Below are 17,929 nucleotides of genomic sequence, written 5' to 3' on the forward strand. Positions count from 1 at the left end.
ATTCTCAAAATTTATTATTGTAATTATTAGTAAAATTTTCCCTTTATTGCCTGAAAATTATGACTTTATTCTATTATTTTGACTTTCTTCTTATTCTTTCTACTTCATTGTCGAAATATTTAGGCTTTATTCACAAAATATTCTGACTTTATTTTCATATTATTTCAACCTTATTTTCACCATTTTATTCTTGTAATATTTTGTATTTATTCCTAAAATATTATGACATTTTTCTCGTAGTATTTCAAGTTTTTTCACAAAAAATTGGACTGTTCTTGTAATATTATAACATTATTCTCATAAAATAATGATTATATTCTTGTAATGTTAGTATTTTATTCTTATAAAATCATAGCTTTATTCTCAACTTATTATGAGTTTTTTTTTCTCAAAACAATTTTTATTTTATTCTCATAAAATTCTGACTTTTCATGTCCGGTTCGGTTGCAGCGGGGCTGAGCGTGTCTCCATTGGCGGTGTGTTCATCACTCTGTGGGCCGGAGTGGCCCTGAACGCACCAGACTTGTAATAAATGTGAGGAAAGTTTGGGAAAACTGCTTATTTTTGTTTGGATAAAACTTCGTAGATGAAGCATCAGACAGACATTTAAGGAACTGAGAGTTTTACCAAACACCTTGTTGAGTTTATATAAAACCAACAATGTTTAAACATCAACAGATTAGTGGTAATAAGTAGCCTAAAGATCTGCTTTGTGGTCAAATATTGCCCAACCCCAGCATCTGTCCTTCCAAACCAACAGGAAACCTTTACTCTCTCATCAGCCTGCAGTGGGTTTCGCTTCTGTTTCTGGAGGTTCAGCTAACAGCAACGTTCCTGTTTGACCTCTCTGGTCATCAGATTCAGGATTTACCAACCAAACCAAAAGCAAACTGGTAAAAGTCAAGATGCTAACAGTTAGTTACTTATTTCTAATTTTTTTTAGTATCAGTTCCATCAATTTTATCGTTTTGATGAATCCATTCGCACTTTAATTTCTGCTCTTGTAACTTTGACTTGACCAAACAGACGGCCGTGGCCTCGTTCTTTTTCCGGGCTTTGAAGCAGAAAACATTTTAGAGAGTCACAAACATAAAGTGAAAGAGTCAGATTGAAGAGCTGCATGACGATTTCTGCATGTGAGCCCTTCTTCTTCCTGGATTTATACTCAGACGGATGCTTTGCGGTTTCGTTCACGTCATTGTTTCACTTCCTCTGCGCTGCTCTCTTTATCTTTCTAATTCTCTATAAACTCTGGCGAATGAAGCATAACTTAAAGAAAACTTTTTGCTCTTTCAGCAGCAATCCGAACATCAACACCAGCATATTAAAAATCTTCTTTCTGAACTTATTTTTGGTTCGTTCTGCTGCTCTTCTTCTTCGCCTACCTCACTTCCTCCACCCACCTGCCTCTTGTCTCTGACTCCACGCCTCGGCCGTTTCCTACCTGCAGCATCACAGCAGCTGCGTCCGCGCTGAGAAACCGAAGCCGACGTCGAGCTCCAGAACCAAAACTGGAGCAAAACCAGGCGGAGGACGAGGAGGACAGAAGAGAGCGAAGACCAAACACCGACATGATCCACTCGAGTAAGTAGACTCTCCAAAAGCCGAACATTTACGCTTTAAACTTAAACAGAACAAGAAGAGCAAATGAAGGGAGTTAGAAGAAGCAGATGATTGGTGTTTATGTACAGGAGAGGCTGTCATGGATTCATAAAACACTCAAATATTTACAATATTCTGCTTCTAGAACTGCACAATCAGCCAAACCTGAAAAGTGACGGTTGGCCTTCGTCTCTCCATGACTAATCAAAACAAAAGCGGAGCTTCACCTGTGCAGATGGAAACGCAGAGCAGCTCCTCAGTTAGCAGCTCTGGCCTGCAGAGAGGTTTCAGTTCTCACTGCCTGGCAGCGTTTAGAGAAGCAGTTTCACATCTGGTCTGGGATTTAATTAGAGATTAAGAAGAAAACCAAAGTAAACAGTCCACAAACCTCCAAAGGCGAAAGGCAGTTATCTAGAAATAAAATCTTAAACAGCTGATTAATCATCCGAACTGGCAGGAAATCTGAAATGATTCACATTTTTACATTTTATATACAAATGTTTCAAAGTGGAACTTTCTATTTGCTTGTTTCTGGTACGCACATAAATCTGATGCACAAGAAACATCCATTAACAACAACTAATAGATGAGATGAACAACTAATAGCACAACATGTATGTTTTGGTCACAAAGCTCAGTTTTCCTTTTGTTGAGTCTCATACATGAGCTGCTGCACCTTTAAACAATATTTACGTTTTCTTCATCGTTCTGCCTTTTTCTGTTTGAAGGTTTTTCATTAACCTGCAAAGTTTTTCATTAAAATGATTAATTACAGACTATAAAATGTCTTACAGACAGTTTAAACCAGAAACCAGAAAAAGTAAATATTTTCCTCCATAGCAGCCACACTTTTGTTCTCAAGGAGCTTCAATGTTTTTTTTTTTGGCATTAGCTGCTTTTTCACCCATTTTTTAAAAAATCAGTAAACCTGAGAGTTTTGCAGTGAGCAGGCAATGGGTCGTGACCTGGAATCAAACACCTGGACCTGCTGCATTCGCATGTGAGCCACTCGCTGCCCCAGTTTGTGTCTTTCAAAAACATTCTGCACAAATTTGGTTAAAAGACGAGGAGAAAATGGGTGAAACGGCAGCAAAGCTTCAAAGGAAAACTCAGAAACCCAGAAGAAGCGCTGATTAGAGAAGACATCGGCTTCACTGTCCCAAAATGGGGAAATCCAGGCGTAGCAGGAAATCAAGACATTCAGGTTCAGACAAAGAAAAAAGTATAAAAATAATTAAAAAACAAAATTAACAATAACATGCTGTACAGAAAGTGTAAAATTACAACGTAAATAAATACTGTGCTGTTACCAAACATAGCACACTCTGATCCAAGGAACGTGCAACGGATCAGGATAATTAAAGAGAAATCCAAAATATTGATATTTATTTTTACAAAATCAACAGAGATGTGCAAAAACCAGCAGGGATGAAAACATTTGTTACGTTTGTTTTAAGACATGATGGTTATAGACAGAGATGGGAAAAGTAACCAGAAATTATACTCAAGTAAAAGTAAGAAAAGTGTTTGATGTAAAATAAACAGATTCCTGAAATTATCAATCATTTAATGTTTAAACATTACATCATCAGACGGACCGAAATATAAAGTTATGTGGGAATTTTGGTATTTTCAACAGCAAAATGAAAATAATTCATATAAATAACAAAATCAGGCAAAAATAAATTTTTCCAAATCAAGTTTCCTTCACTAAAAATCTAATTTAACTTTAACAGAATCTGCAGGTTTGTGTCTGGTCAGTTTTTATTTAAAACATGTTTGTTTTTCATTCAGTGGGCAGAAAATCCAGAAATTTTACTCAAGTAAGAGTAGAAATACTTCATAACAAAATTACTCAAGTAAAAGTAAAAAGCAAAGTGTAGTAAAAATACTCATAAAAGTACATTTTTTCCAAAAAGTTACTCAAGCAAATGTATGTAGTTATAATCTATCATCTGCTGGGAGGAAGGATCTCTGCTGATGCTCCTTTGTGCACCAAAAATATCCATCATTGTTTTTACTTTATTGTCCTCAAATCCACTTTGAAAGATCTGAAGACAATCTGGCTGCTTGGAAGGAAAACATAGAAATTAGAGCTTATTAAGAGATTTTCTACTAATTTACATTCTAAAAGCGTCTCAAAGCAAAACATCGTAAAACTAACTGTCAGACTTTAAACAACAATGTCAGTTTATTTAAAAAGCACTTTAAAAACAGCCAATAACGGCACCACAGTGCTGCACAGTTTTATTAAAACCACAGATAAAAACAGAGAAAGATAATAAATTTCTAAATGTGTCCAAGAGGCAGAAAGTACAATATAAACAAAACAGACATAATACTGAGCCTTGAGGGACTCCATAATTTAGGAGTATTGTCACAGAAGAGCAGTGATGGAGAGGAACTGGAAAACTTCTGTCAAACTAAAACGATGAGAACCAAACTACCAACATGGCGCTGAAATCTAAATGAAAAGATGTGATGGTCGCTGCGCCTAGATATGATACAAATAACACAGAGATGTTCCCTCAATCAGCTGTTAGGAGATCGTTAAACACTTTAAGCAAACATGTTTCTGTTCTTCACTCGTGTTTAAAACTGGACTGGAATTTCTCGTAGTTGTTGTAGTTTAACAAAGATTGAAGTAGAATAAAAACAATCTTCACCAGGACTTTAGGTAAAGACGCTATTTTAGGAATTGTCTATATGAGCGAGTTTGTTGGTGGACCAAAATGCTTGGATCATGTTAAATGTTTAATAAAAAATGACAGAAAACCACAGGGAACCAGAGCAGAACAAAAACAGGAATCCAGTAACAACAGGATTAGGCAGTAAAAACGAGTTCTTGGTTGGTTACTGAACAACGAACAGATGGACGATTAGAAACGAGAGAGAGACTAAGAAATAAATCTATAGAGCATCCATCCATCCATCCATTAAAAAATAAACAAAGTAAAACAGAACTAAATGATCCAAAACACCAAAAGAGTCCAAGGTCCAAACAGAAATTCATCCAGGATACCATGAAGTATCATTTTTTTAATAAATGGGTTTGAAGGCAACCGGGACAAATCCAGTCCAAAGATATACGACCCAATGCCAAAATAAAACAACTGTCTTTAAATAAGTGAGCAGGGAGACAGAAGTTTAAAACAAACGGGGCGGGAACTGGGTCAAACTGTCCAGACGTAGCTTCACTGAGCCATGATTCCTGGAGGTCCAACACGGACAGAACCGCAGAACCAGAGTCAGTGAAAAATGTAAAGATTTGTTACAAAGATCCACAGAAACTGTGAAAATATTCAGAGAGTTAAAAACTTCACGGTTTTAAAAACAACAGTGACCAGTTGGCAAACCAGTAGAAACATGGTTGATAAACCAGTAGAAACATGATCCTGGTTGGTAAACCAGTAGAAACATGGTTGATAAACCAGTAGAAACATGATCCTGGTTGGTAAACCAGTAGAAACATGGTTGATAAACCAGTAGAAACATGATCCTGGTTGATAAACCAGTAGAAACATGATCCTGGTTGATAAACCAGTAGAAACATGGTTGATAAACCAGTAGAAACATGATCCTGGTTGATAAACCAGTAGATCCTGGTTCTTGACGCTCATTGACAGAATGTCCCAGTTTGGATGTAATTAGTTAGAAAAACTGATTGTTTCTGTAAAAATGTCCTTTGCAAAGTGTCCCTTTTGTCACGTTATGACCACAAACTGAAATGTTTTACTGAGACGAACCAAACGCTGTGGTTCTCATGCATCTGGTAAACCTCAGATTCAAAGAGCAAGAATTGTTAAAACCATTTCTAAAGCAAACTTTAGTGAGCTGGTCGTTCCCATGCTGAGCCGAGCGCTGATATTTCATCTACAGAGAAACGATTCCCGTTCCCCAACATTACCAACATCTGATGCGTTATTGGTATTATTTCAACAAATTATGGTACTTTTATGCATCTAGTCATGGCAGTTTGTTCTCATTTACAGTTAAATTAATTCTGTTCAATGGTTTTAAAATCTGAACAAAATCTGTTTTGTAAATTTTAGTCGATGCTGTGTGGAATATTTTTGCTGCATTTGCTGCAGGTGTTTTTTTTTTTTTGCACATTTACAGTCAAATTCAGTAAATTATAATATCAAATGAGTCTCATTTGTCTGACCCAGTAGCATTTGTAAATAAAAACCTGAACATATTTTCATTAAAATCACATTTCTGCTTGTAAAAGTAGTTTTTTAAAATTTGATCTGGTGTAATAATCAAATTTAAATGTCGTTTTTTCAGTAGCTGTAAGTGGAAAATAGTAATAATTAACAGAAATAAAGATTTTCAAACATCCATCTGTGTGTAATTAATCTTAATTTTAATTAATGTTTCACTATTGATTCAGTTTCTTTGACTAGGCCATTCTGACACATTAATAGGCTTTGATTAGAAACTCTGTTCAATAGAGGAAAGAGTTACCAACAGAAAGTTTTTAAAAAAATACATTGTCATCAGCATAAAGATGTATTTTAGCTCTCCATCCGTCCATCCGTCCATCCATCCATCCATCCATCTATCCATCCATCCATTGACTTTTGAGTTTCCCATTTTATAATTCTCTTCCTTCATCAAGCCTTCATATCTTGATTCTTCCATGCATGTTCGATAAGTTCTTTAATCTCCATGGCAACCATTCAAATGTGCTAAACGCCTAGTAGGACCTAGCCCCGCCTTCGAGTCACAGCTCCTCCCCCACTCAGCTCCTTCAGACTAGCCAGCAGCAATTAGCAAACACCTGGTAGAACTGCTGAGCTCATTATAGGAGCTACTTCTCTTGTAAAAATGTTGCTAAAGGGTTCATAGAGGAGCCATGTTGTGATGACTTCCTGAAGGCGGAGTTTCAGAAAGAGCAGGAGCTTCTTAAAGAGACAGAGACCCAATTTCAAGATATTAAATTATGAAGTCAAGATATATTTGATATATACAGCATCTTTATAAAACTGGAGACGTAGCTACTTGATATTGCTATAAAATACACAGTACTGCCCCTGTAAGTGATTTCTGCAGGCAGTTCATTGCACATTGTTTCACATTTAACTTTCCAGGAACCCAACTTGTTAAAGCCTTGTTTCCTTTTCCTACTTTGTCCTGGTCTGTCACACACCGTCCCAATAAAATACACTGAATTTTGTTTCTGTAATGAGACAAAATGTGAAAAAGGTTACATGACCCATCCCTTGTGGGTTGCAAATCTTAAATAATTGAATAAGAAATCTTTACTTTTGGATAAATAAAGCAAATGTCTTTGCAAAGAAGATGGTTAAAGCATTTAAATTGATTGTTTTGCTACGTATTAGATGAACTATTCATTGTGTTCTGACATGTTTGGTAACACAATGGTAGATTAGACGTAATAATGAGAAAAAGAGTTCACCGCTCGCTGGCATGATGTTTATTTTATCACCTTTTTCCCTGTGAAGCTCTGCTTTCATTTTGTACCTTCAGAATCGCATGAGACTCGTCGCTCTGCATATGAGTGGTTTTTTTTTTTGTTGAATTCACACAGGAAGTAATGTAGCCACCTCTCCCTGCAGTCTCAAACAAACAATGACCCGGCCACACGTACCATCTTCTTCACTCGCCCACAGAAACACACAAACGGACTCGCTCAAAGCAGAGAGAGTGTTAATTCTGCAGAAAAGGAAACTATACTTCCTGACAAAGACCTCCCACTTGAAACCACAGAGACACAAAGACAGAAAAAATGAACTAAAACAGCTGGTGGGACAATTTGCAAATATGTGTTTCCTTGTTAGATTTTATCTTTTGACTGGTTAAAATTTCACTCTTAAAGGGCAAATGTTAACTTTAGTGGTTTAAACTTGGCAAACAGAAAATAAAAGTAACGTATGTTAAAAGCTGCGTCAGCAACAGTGGACAACATTACTAAAATGGTCAAATAATTAACATTATATAATAATAAATTTAATGTGTAAACTTTATGCAACTCACAGAGGTATCAACGCTGGAGCTACTCTGGTTTGAAAAAAGACACTTTATAAATGTTAGACAGTAATAATTATTTGTTTAGATCTAAGTTAATTAAAGGGGCGGTATCGTGTATTTTGCAGGCACATTGTGTCATTTTATAGCACAATCAATTAACTAAGTTACCATCGGTTGTTATGAAAATGGTGTCTGTATCAAAAATAACTTGAGAGAAATTTGACTAGAACTGAACACCTTGAAATTGGGTGCCTGTCTCTTTAAGAAGCTCCTGCTCTTTCTGAAACTCCGCCTCCAGGAAATCATGGCTCCTCTATTAACCCTTTAACATAATTTTCACCAACATTTCACTGGGAAGAAGCTCCTATAATGAGATCAGCGGTTCCACCAGGTGTTTGCTAACTGCTGCTGCCGCTAGTCTGGAAGAGTTTTGTCGAGAATCTTGGTTGGAGTTTTGGGTAAAACGACAGCATTTTGTATGAACGGGTGTTTAGGCCCTGAATGATGTAGGGAGATTTTAGGATTTCTTAAATATTCAATCCAATCAAAACTCTGGGTTAGTTTTTAATGAGAGAATCACATAAAAAGCTAAGAAAGTTGATTTTGCATAGTGCCTGAATTGGTTTGGTTTAAACTTTAACAAACATAAATTTCAACTAACTTAGCTTCTCCTTTTGTATCCAGGTGTTCCTCAGGAATATGTTTAAGTCCCTGTTTTATTTAAGTTTTCATAAATGAGTTATAGTGAGATATAGAAGCAGGAAAGGAATTAATTTCAGCTAAAATACGTCTGTATGCTGATGACATTGTCATTTATGTCACTTTTTTAATCTAGTCATTAAGGTGTTAAAACAGGGATGGGCAGCTCCAGGCCTGGAGGGCCAGGATTGCCCACCCCTGTGTTAAAAGAAGCTTTTCACATTTGCCTTTATGTGAATAGAAAAAGTAGATTTATATAAATCAGTCTCTCCAGGATTTTTAGATTGTTTTGGTGCTTTTTATTCCAATGACAATCACAAATTTTGTGGTGTTACTTTAGAAATATTTAGAAGAAATTTTGTGATATTTTTCTATCATCAAACCAATTTTAAAATCTTTAGAAGAAAAAAAAGACGAGAAAAAAGCAGACACATTAGACACAAACATTTCCATTCTTTAACAAACTAAAATAGCTTGAATTTTGTTACTTATCACATCAGTCATATTTAAATTGACGTAAAATTAGGCTGAGGCTGTGGATGGGAGTTAGCATCTAGCTAAAACCCAATGTTTTTGACCATTTTGTGGAAAATCTACAATAAATTTGAGAAAAAATCTGTTAATTTTGAGTGAATTTCCATGATGGCGGAATTGAAAGAAAACTGGAGGAACTGTTTACTTACAGCCATATTTATAGATAAACCATCCAACCATCTAAACTTAACACAATCTACCGTAAAAAAAATTCTAGATTTTAGCTTCTTTCACATGGAAATGCTAAAAGATTAGCCATAACTTTTCCTCTTTCTGTCTCTTTCAGATCAGTCCACCCACTCTTTATTCTGCTGCTGCTGTGCTGTTCAAAGCAGGTAAAGATAAGAATTGTTTTTCGCAATGTTGAGGTGGAAAAGTCTTCAGTTACATTTTCAGTGGTGATTTTTAAGGCTCGTCACTGAGTCAACCCGGCACTCTGTCTCTTAAAAATATTAGAAATACAGCAGAGGATCCACAACAAAAGGTCTTGAAAAGACCAGAATAAGGCGTTACTTTGGCCCAGTCAAAGTCCAGCCCTCAACTTGATTGAAATGCTGCGGTTGGACCTACGAGTTGATCTGAAACATGTGTTTGTACAACGTTATAAACAATAGAGGCTCAAGTTAGTCCACAACAACGTAAAGAGAAAAAAAATACTATATTGGCAGTAAAATGAGGATATTTATAACCTCCCAGTTCATATTGTTTTGCATATTTCTAAAGATACAGAGGAAACGTCCATCCTGCAGATTCTCACAGATCGAGGTCATGTTTTAGAGTTTTTAGCTTGTGGTTACCCTCGGAGCCATGTGGTGAGCAAACTTTGTCCAACGCATGAACACCTTGCAAAGATGCATGCACCAAAATAACATTAAAGAAAAGCGGCTGAATCATAAAACTCCTTTTTTGGTCTATAATTTTAACAGGAAAATTTTCTTTCATCGCATATAATTTTTCAATTCATCTTATATGTAAGTTTTCTCTAAAAATAAAAAAATTGCAAAAGGAAAGCTTAACTTAAAACCTTTCTTAGATCTAAACAAGGTCAAAATATGTTTATTTCAGGAGTTTGACATAATTTATAATAATAAAGCAAATCTTTGGGTTTGTTTTCTTAAAATGAATGTGGGTGGAGTTCAGTATTTGATCCCACCCCTCACTAGCCTTGGTTGTGAAACTTGCTTGCATAAGATGCTTAATATGTGTTAACCTATACGTACAATACATAATACATAACAATTTCTGTCAGTAGGTGAAAGCTTTGAGGCAGCCCCAAAAATGGGCGGAGTCAAATAACTGACTCCGCCCATTTTTTTGGAGTTGCCCCAAATATTCACAAATGTGCTGCTCCAAATATGGGCAGCAGGAAATATGGTCTGAGTTAACTTTTGGGGCAGCCCCAAATATGGGCGGAGTTTAACAATTGGCGCCGCCTGTATTTTAGGGTTGCCCCAAAATTTAATACTTAAATCGGTTATACTTATTTGTTCATAATTTTTTTAATGTTTAATGTAATTTTACCTTAAAAATAAGTATGTGCACCCAAATAAATAAAATTTGTTGATTTGTCAATACCAAAAAAAGTACAATTAATAGATCTCAGTGTTGGAAAGATTAACTTCGATACATTTTCACATTGAATAGAAAAAACCCCCAAATGTAAAGATGATTTGGCTGATTTCAGGGAGATCAGCACACGCATGGAGCTGGAGGGCAGAACGTCTCTGTGCTTCCCAACCAGACGATACCCCGGAAATGCCCGGCGGGTAAGAAACATCGCATTTCTCCGTATCCTTGTGTTATTGAGTTCTAGGTTTTGATTTTTGTTACGTTTGGGTCAGGTGGACCGGTCCAGGAAAAAGCTCCCTCTGCCCCCTCCAGAGAACGGAGAAGGTGAAGGTTTGGCGAGAGTCGTTGCCATGTACGACTTCACGGCCAAGGAGGACTCAGACCTCACCATTAAACAGGTACACAATTTCACACCAACTCACTGAAACTATGGTGAATAAAATTATTGTCACTGTTGTAAAGTATTTTTTTAAATCAATTATGAAGAAGAAATACATTTAACTGTATATTGTTATCTAAAAACTTTCTGTTACACTGTTTTCCCATTTATTTTGCTCCATTTATTTTGCTCCAATTCATAAAATTGGACATTATGATCTCTGGTCAAACCAAAATAACAATGATTTTAGAGATTAATTAACAAGAAATGACCAGATATTTACTAGTCATTAAATCAGATTTATTTACTACACGCTGCTGACAACAAAAAGCAAATAAATAAATGTGTGTAATGCTAATGCTTTGTGTCTCCAGGGAGAGGAATACGTCATCCTCCATAAGCAGGACCAGCTGTGGTGGAGAGCAGAGGACAGACACGGGTACGGCACACCAAGTCCAGAACCACCAGAGATTTAATCCATTAAACTGTGATTTAATCTTACACATTTCTCTCAATCAGCAGTTCGTCAAAGTTTACAGATTCAGCTAAAAAAACATGTTTAAAAATTTAATTATTGAGGCAGTCGGTTATAAATCCTCTAAAAATCTAACAACTCGGTTCTGATGTGTTGTTGCTTTTGCTCAGGAATAAAGGCTTCATCCCCAGTAACTACGTAACAGAGAAAAACAGAATCGAGGCAAACTCGTAAGTTTTAACTTTCTTATTTCACTCGGCCGTAGAGCGCAGTTCTAAAACATTTAATGTTTATTTTAAATGTCCGTCGTGAAGGTGGTACTGCAAGAACATCACCAGAACAGAAGCTGAACAGCTGCTGAAACAGCAGGTATGATTTATTTCTGATTATTTAATTTCACTTTAGGATCAATAAAGTATTTTTGAACTTGAATTGAATTTTGAATTGATTTATTCATCCCGCTGTCTAAATATAAACATATTTACACCTGAAAGTTGCAAGAAATTAACTCCTGATTTATCTTAAATGTGAATTTTCACTACAGTCCTAATAATTAGTTGCTATTTTCCAGGATAAAGAAGGTGGTTTTGTTGTGCGGGAGTCCAGTAAACAAGGAACTTATACCGTTTCTGTTTATACAAAGACATTAAGGTGAGTCACAGGTTTTAAATTGCAGACATTTGAATCAAACTTACATCTACAGAAAATATTTAACCGATTTTTCTTCTGCTCAGTCCGATTGGGGGCATTAGGCATTACCAGATAAAAATAACGAACACTGGACAGTTCTACCTGGCTGAAAAACACGTCTTCAGCTCCATACCAGACGTTATACACTACCATGAACACAACGCAGCAGGTAGGAGATGAATCGGTGTCTCTGCAGACGAAGTGAGTTTTTCTCAACAGCAACACCTGATTGGACGAACCAAATTAACTGCAACACGATTGGAGGAGCATTGAGAACTGTAGGGGTGTCAAAGACTGGACGAAATTATTGACTGTTATTGTAACATAGAGAGTGTAACATATTGCTTTAATATGTTAGAGAAACGAGATAGAAAGAAAAAGAACTAGAAAAAAAGCTAAAACTAGCTAAAAAAAACACTAATAATAGCATCTAGGCTAGCATTAGCATAGAATACAATATTAACATACTTCAAGCAGAGTGAAAAAAACTATTAAAAGTTTAAATTAGCTGTAGAGTTTAAGATTCCTAAAATACCAGTAATAGCATCAAGGCTAGCAATAGCATGTTGACGTAATGTAGCATACTCCATTCAATATACAAAACCCAGGGTAAAAGCTAGAATTAACTAAAAAGCTAAAGCTAGATAAAATACTAATACTAATGATAACATGTAGGCTAACATTAGTATTTTAGCTAGTTTTAAGATTTACATGAGTTTGTTCTGACTTTGTGGAGTATGTTACTGTAGGTCAACATGCTAGTGCTAGCCTAAATGCTATTCTTAGTTTGTTTGTTTTCTTTTCAGCTAATTTTAACTTTATAGCTAGTTTTAGCTTTTGCATGGGTTTTTTCCACACGGCATAGAGTATGTTACTGTAGCAGGCTGTGCTAGTCCTGACCTAAATGCTCTTATTAGGTTTTTTTCTAGCCAGCTTTAGCTTTGTAGCTAGTTTTAGCTTTTGCATGGGTTTCTTCACTCTGTATGAAGTATGTTACTAGCGTGTTTATTCATGCTAGTAATAAAATAAAATACATCATTTAGAGATTCATTTCTGCTGCTGAACTAGCCAATCAGTGTTTGCGCTTTAGAAACACCCATTTTGAGTCTGCTCTCATACTTTAACATCCTGGTCAGCTGTAATTTTTCCAACACCGCTGTCATACCTTATGGTTTTGTCGTTCTCATGTTTGGGTTTGTAGGTCTGGTGACCCGGTTACGGTACGCTGTAGGACAGATGGGAAGGTGTGTCCCAGCCACAGCAGGATTCAGCTCAGGTAAACACATTCATGTTAAGCTGCGTATCATACATCGTTTAAATCTGCTGTTAGTAACTTTTAAAGATTATGATTTTTACATATTTGTTTGGTAAGTTGTTACCATGTTGTAACAGTTTGCTATGAGACAAATAATCTGTGAAAAGACCCACTCTCTGAGCTTCTATTGCTGTCTGATGAAATGCACTGTTTTCCGCCAAATCAGAGCAAGGAGGCGGTCCTTAGCGCTGTCAATCAACCACATGTACTAAATAGTTTATCCGCAGACGTCGGTGGCTATGCTAACTTGAATTAGCATTCACAACAGGCCTGTGCTAGCTGCAGCGTAGCAGAGAGGATTGACAATGCTAAGACTCGCTTTTTGACTCTGATTGGTTGTTTCTAATTAGCAGAGAAAACTTAGATACTGCATTTTTAACCAAAAACAAACAAGAGAATACATGAATCACACAAAAGATTGTTTATTATTGTGATTATTTTCTTAATTCTCTGAGCTTCTAATATTATCAAGGTACACGGCTAATAACATTCAATCAGTTTAACCTGATATTTTATTTCAATTGCCCCTGATTTTCTCTCTTTCAGAGAAGTGGGAAATCAACCCCAGTGAGCTGACCTTCATGAAGGAACTGGGCAGTGGCCAGTTTGGAGTGGTGAAGCTCGGCAAGTGGAGAGACCAGCAGAAAGTGGCCATCAAGTCCATCAGAGAGGGAGCCATGTACGAGGAGGACTTCGTCGAAGAGGCCAAAGTCATGATGTACGGGAGGAGAATCAGGACAAAAACCACTAACGAGACGCAGAGAACGAGTTTCGATAACGGTTCTGTGTGTTCTGCTCCAGGAGGCTGTGCCATCCCAAACTGGTCCAGCTGTATGGCGTCTGCCTGAAGCACCGCCCCCTGCTGATCGTGGCTGAGTTCATGGATAACGGCTGCCTGCTGAACTACCTGCGGCAGAAGGGCGGAGCTCTGAAGGAGGCGTGGCTTATGTCCATGTGTCAGGATGTCTGCGAAGGGATGGAGTACCTGGAAGCTCACAGCTTCATCCACAGAGACCTGGTGAGGCTCCAGCAGACCGACAGGGACGCTAAAGCTAGTCGCTAGCTTAAGAAAAGGAATGCTAATGGTAGTCGCTAGCTCTAGCACAGAAACACTAAAGCCAGTCGTTAGTTTAAGCACAAGGACGCTAATGCTAGTTGCGGGCTTAAGACCAGGGACGCTAACGCTAGTCGCTAGCTCAAACATAGGAATGCTAAAGCTAGTCACTAGCTCAAGCATAGGAATGCTAAAGCTAGTCACTAGCTCAAGCTTAGAATGCTAAAGGTAGTTGCTAGCTTCAGCATAGGAGCGCTCAAGCCAATCCCCACTGGAGAAATTATTCTGTTAGGCTCTAGGGGGCAGTGTAGAGTCTCCTTGACCAAATGTAACGTTTAGAAGTAAAAGAAACACAGAAGATATTTACTGGATGCCGTGTGGAGGAGGCGGGTGGCTGGAAAAACCTACTTTGACCTCATGGACGCGTCCAGCATAACTCAGGCTTTATGTTGTCATCAGTGTTTCCACAGCTACAATGACAGTCAAAGAGCAGTCAAACCACTGATTACTTTATTTCAAAAGTAACTAGGTAAAATTGCATGTTAGATTATTAGTTACATCCTGCAACATAAACTTGAAAATGCCAATACCAACTTTATTGGAAGCAGATTATGAATAGTAACTTCAGAAATATTTTATAAAGTCCTTAATATCCGTTTAAATTATGTTTAAATTATGTTTAATATCTGTTCTTTATGTGTTTGTTCTGTTTTATTCAGGCAGCCAGAAACTGTCTGGTTAACGAGAACAACGTGGTGAAGGTCAGCGACTTTGGGATGACCAGGTATGACACTTTACTTCCAGCCTTATAAAGAATTTTAAAAATCATTAGTAATGATAAAAATTTAATTTAAAAATAAATAAATTTATACAATTTAAATGAGTAACACGTGCTGGGTTTTGTGTGACCTTTTATTTTTTCTTGGTATGGCTCTAATACTCTGTCATATAAACATTTAGATTAGATCAGTTATAATTATTTCTTTCCTGAGCTTTGAGCGTTTCTTTTAAACCGACTGCAGGTACGTTTTGGACAACCAGTACACCAGTTCCAGTGGCGCCAAGTTCCCAGTGAAGTGGTCTCCTCCGGAGGTTCTGCACTACAGCAAATACAGCAGCAAGTCAGACGTGTGGTCCTTCGGTGAGAGACCTTAACCAATCAGCAGCTGATCGCCGTGTTGCCCTAACGCCAGGAGTCAGAGGTCACTGATGTGTTTGTGTTCAGGCGTGGTGATGTGGGAGATCTTCTCCGAGGGTCGAACGCCGTTTGAGAGCCGCTCCAACTTGGAGGTGGTGAACGATATCACCAGAGGGATGCGGCTGTACCGGCCGCACCGCGCCTCCCAGCCGCTGTACGCCATCATGTACCGCTGCTGGCACGAGGTACCGACCCGCTTCATCCTCACCGAGAGAAAATGGTTCAGAAAACGCTGGGTTCTGGTGTTTTAGCTTTGAATAGCTTCGCTGACAGGCCAACTGCTTTTAGCACAGCGTAAAAACAACAATAGTCTTTTTCAGCGTCCAATCAGATTGTTTGTTGAAGCAAAAATGAACCTCCAGTGGACCAAGAGAAGCAGCTCTGTCATCCTTTGTTTGGTTTTCTAAAAATATTTAAACAAATGGCAAGAACAAGGCAAGTAAACCGACCCTACATCACCAGGGGGCCCCAAGAACATCAAGCTAGCATGAAAAAAACAACATATATATTTAACTAAACGCTATTACACATGGAAAAACAATTTCTACATTGTTTTCATAGTTGTGTAACAATTATTATTAATAATAATTAATATCCTTCTGTTGATTTCTGCTGCTACTGTTGGGAAAATACAAGCTAACTTGTCTATTTGCTAACTGTAAATCTAGTATTTATCAGCTGGTGTTACTTTCAAATAGTTAAAATAAGATAATGCACTTAAATTCTACTCTGCATTTCAAAATGCAAATCATTTTTTTGTAGTTAGCTACTCCTGTAAGGTTAAAATTAACAGCCATCACAACACTGGTATGATGAAAGCTAATTACAAATTATGCTAATAATACGCACAAAACGTAGCTTAGAAATGCTAAAGCATCTGGTGTCAACATGTTGGTATGGGGACCCCCCCCCCAGAAAAAACTGCTTAGGCCCCCCAAAAGGCTTTGGCCGGCCCTGTACACAACAAACAAACATCCAGGGATGTTAATTAGACAAATACATGTAAACAATTAGATTTGGAAATTGGCCTTTTCATTGATAAAGTCTGTTATTGATTTAACATATTAGTCCCACGTCCTTAACAAATCGAATGAAGTAACTCCAGTGACCAGTTTAATTTTTGTATAAGTGTATATTTTTATGTTATATATTTTTTCTAACCTCTTTTCTCCTCATTTTTCTTGGTCTTATAGAAACCTCAGGGTCGGCCGGCGTTCTCTGAAATCTTGGAGGAAATCAGAAAACTGGCAGAAAATCCAGACTAACACAAAGATGCTATTCTTTTACCTCTGAATATCAAACTGTTTTTAAACGCATATGTACAAATAAAACATGTTTTATTGTTGTATATAGATGTATAAATTAAACTTACCTATGCCGGTGCTTTAAATCATTTATTTATTTTGAAATATGCAATAAAACCAAAAAGAGATTTAAAATTTTAAGCTGGTTCTTGTGAAGTTGGTTTTATACATATGAAGCTTCTGTTTATATTAATGTACAGACTGTTAAATACAAACTAACAAAACTATGTATGATTGTTTATGAAGCATGAATGAGTGAATAAATGTCACTTTAAATATTTATGCTGTGACTTTCTCCATCTTTTAGTTACAGGGCTTTGCAAAGTGAATTAAAGTGTATATTTCAGAGGAGGTGCAACAATGCCCAATTTCTGGTCTCTGTTTGAATTTTTGAGGATTGTAAACAAATCTTAACACCAAACTTTGAAAAAGTCGATAAGGAGACAAAATAAAGGTTTCTAGACTAGTTCAGTTTTATTTAATTCTATTTAAATCAATCTACTGTTCTCAAGCAGCAGGGTTGTATGACAGAACTCAGAAATTGGGATTATTTCCGTCCAGCATTGCCATCTGCTGGACATTTAGGAGAAAAAATGTTTAGTTTTTACTAGAAATGAAGGAATGGCTGGATATTTGTATTCATTTGACATTTTCGGGACTAAAAAGATCCTCCAATAGCTATAAAAATGCACTTTTCCAACTTGGAACACTAATTCATTGTAATGATCACTAATTCAAATAATGGAACACTCATTATTTTTTTTTTATAAATATTTTTTTTCTTCACTATAAAAAATGTTATTACGAACAAGTAGATTAGCCCGTGAAAGGCAAAGGGATTAGCTAAAAGGCTAAAATAACCTGACCGTTACCGTTTCAAAGCCGCTAAATTGGGCCAGAATTTGGTACTTCTTACATTTTCATGCTATTACTTGTGACGAATAACTAAAATATAGTTTTCCACAAATGTTAAATTGAAGGGAAGTTGTTTAATGAATCAGTTTATTACACATTTCAACAGGAACAGCCGTTTTTTCTTTCTTTCTCGAACTACGTCACCACCGCAGGGCGGGAGGGGAGTGTTGCCGTGGCAACGCGTCGGTTGAAACACTCGCC

The 17,929-nt window shown here is 36.9% G+C and overlaps 1 protein-coding gene across 1 annotated transcript; it reads left to right on the forward strand.

Annotated features, from left to right (window-relative positions):
* The first annotated feature begins 680 nt into the window (after nucleotides 1–680).
* On the forward strand, nucleotides 681–17,095 carry txk (TXK tyrosine kinase). Its single transcript, XM_032582073.1, has 16 exons — nucleotides 681–1,584; nucleotides 9,116–9,164; nucleotides 10,514–10,595; nucleotides 10,671–10,796; nucleotides 11,152–11,216; nucleotides 11,423–11,482; nucleotides 11,567–11,621; nucleotides 11,824–11,903; nucleotides 11,987–12,111; nucleotides 13,144–13,218; nucleotides 13,804–13,975; nucleotides 14,059–14,275; nucleotides 15,031–15,095; nucleotides 15,334–15,452; nucleotides 15,537–15,694; nucleotides 16,703–17,095. The coding sequence occupies exons 1-16, from the start codon at nucleotides 1,572–1,574 to the stop codon at nucleotides 16,772–16,774; spliced, it is 1,533 nt and encodes a 510-aa protein (XP_032437964.1). The 5' UTR covers nucleotides 681–1,571; the 3' UTR covers nucleotides 16,775–17,095.
* The last annotated feature ends 834 nt before the right edge of the window (nucleotides 17,096–17,929 follow it).

Source organism: Xiphophorus hellerii, chromosome 14 (genome assembly GCF_003331165.1).
Source record: "Xiphophorus hellerii strain 12219 chromosome 14, Xiphophorus_hellerii-4.1, whole genome shotgun sequence".
Lineage (NCBI taxonomy): Eukaryota > Metazoa > Chordata > Actinopteri > Cyprinodontiformes > Poeciliidae > Xiphophorus > Xiphophorus hellerii.

Coding starts and splice junctions, on each gene's coding strand:
- txk (XM_032582073.1), top strand. Junction 11,622..11,823: donor AACAGCTGCTGAAACAGCAG/GTATGATTTATT, acceptor GCTATTTTCCAG/GATAAAGAAGGTGGTTTTGT. Junction 15,453..15,536: donor GTCAGACGTGTGGTCCTTCG/GTGAGAGACCTT, acceptor GTTTGTGTTCAG/GCGTGGTGATGTGGGAGATC.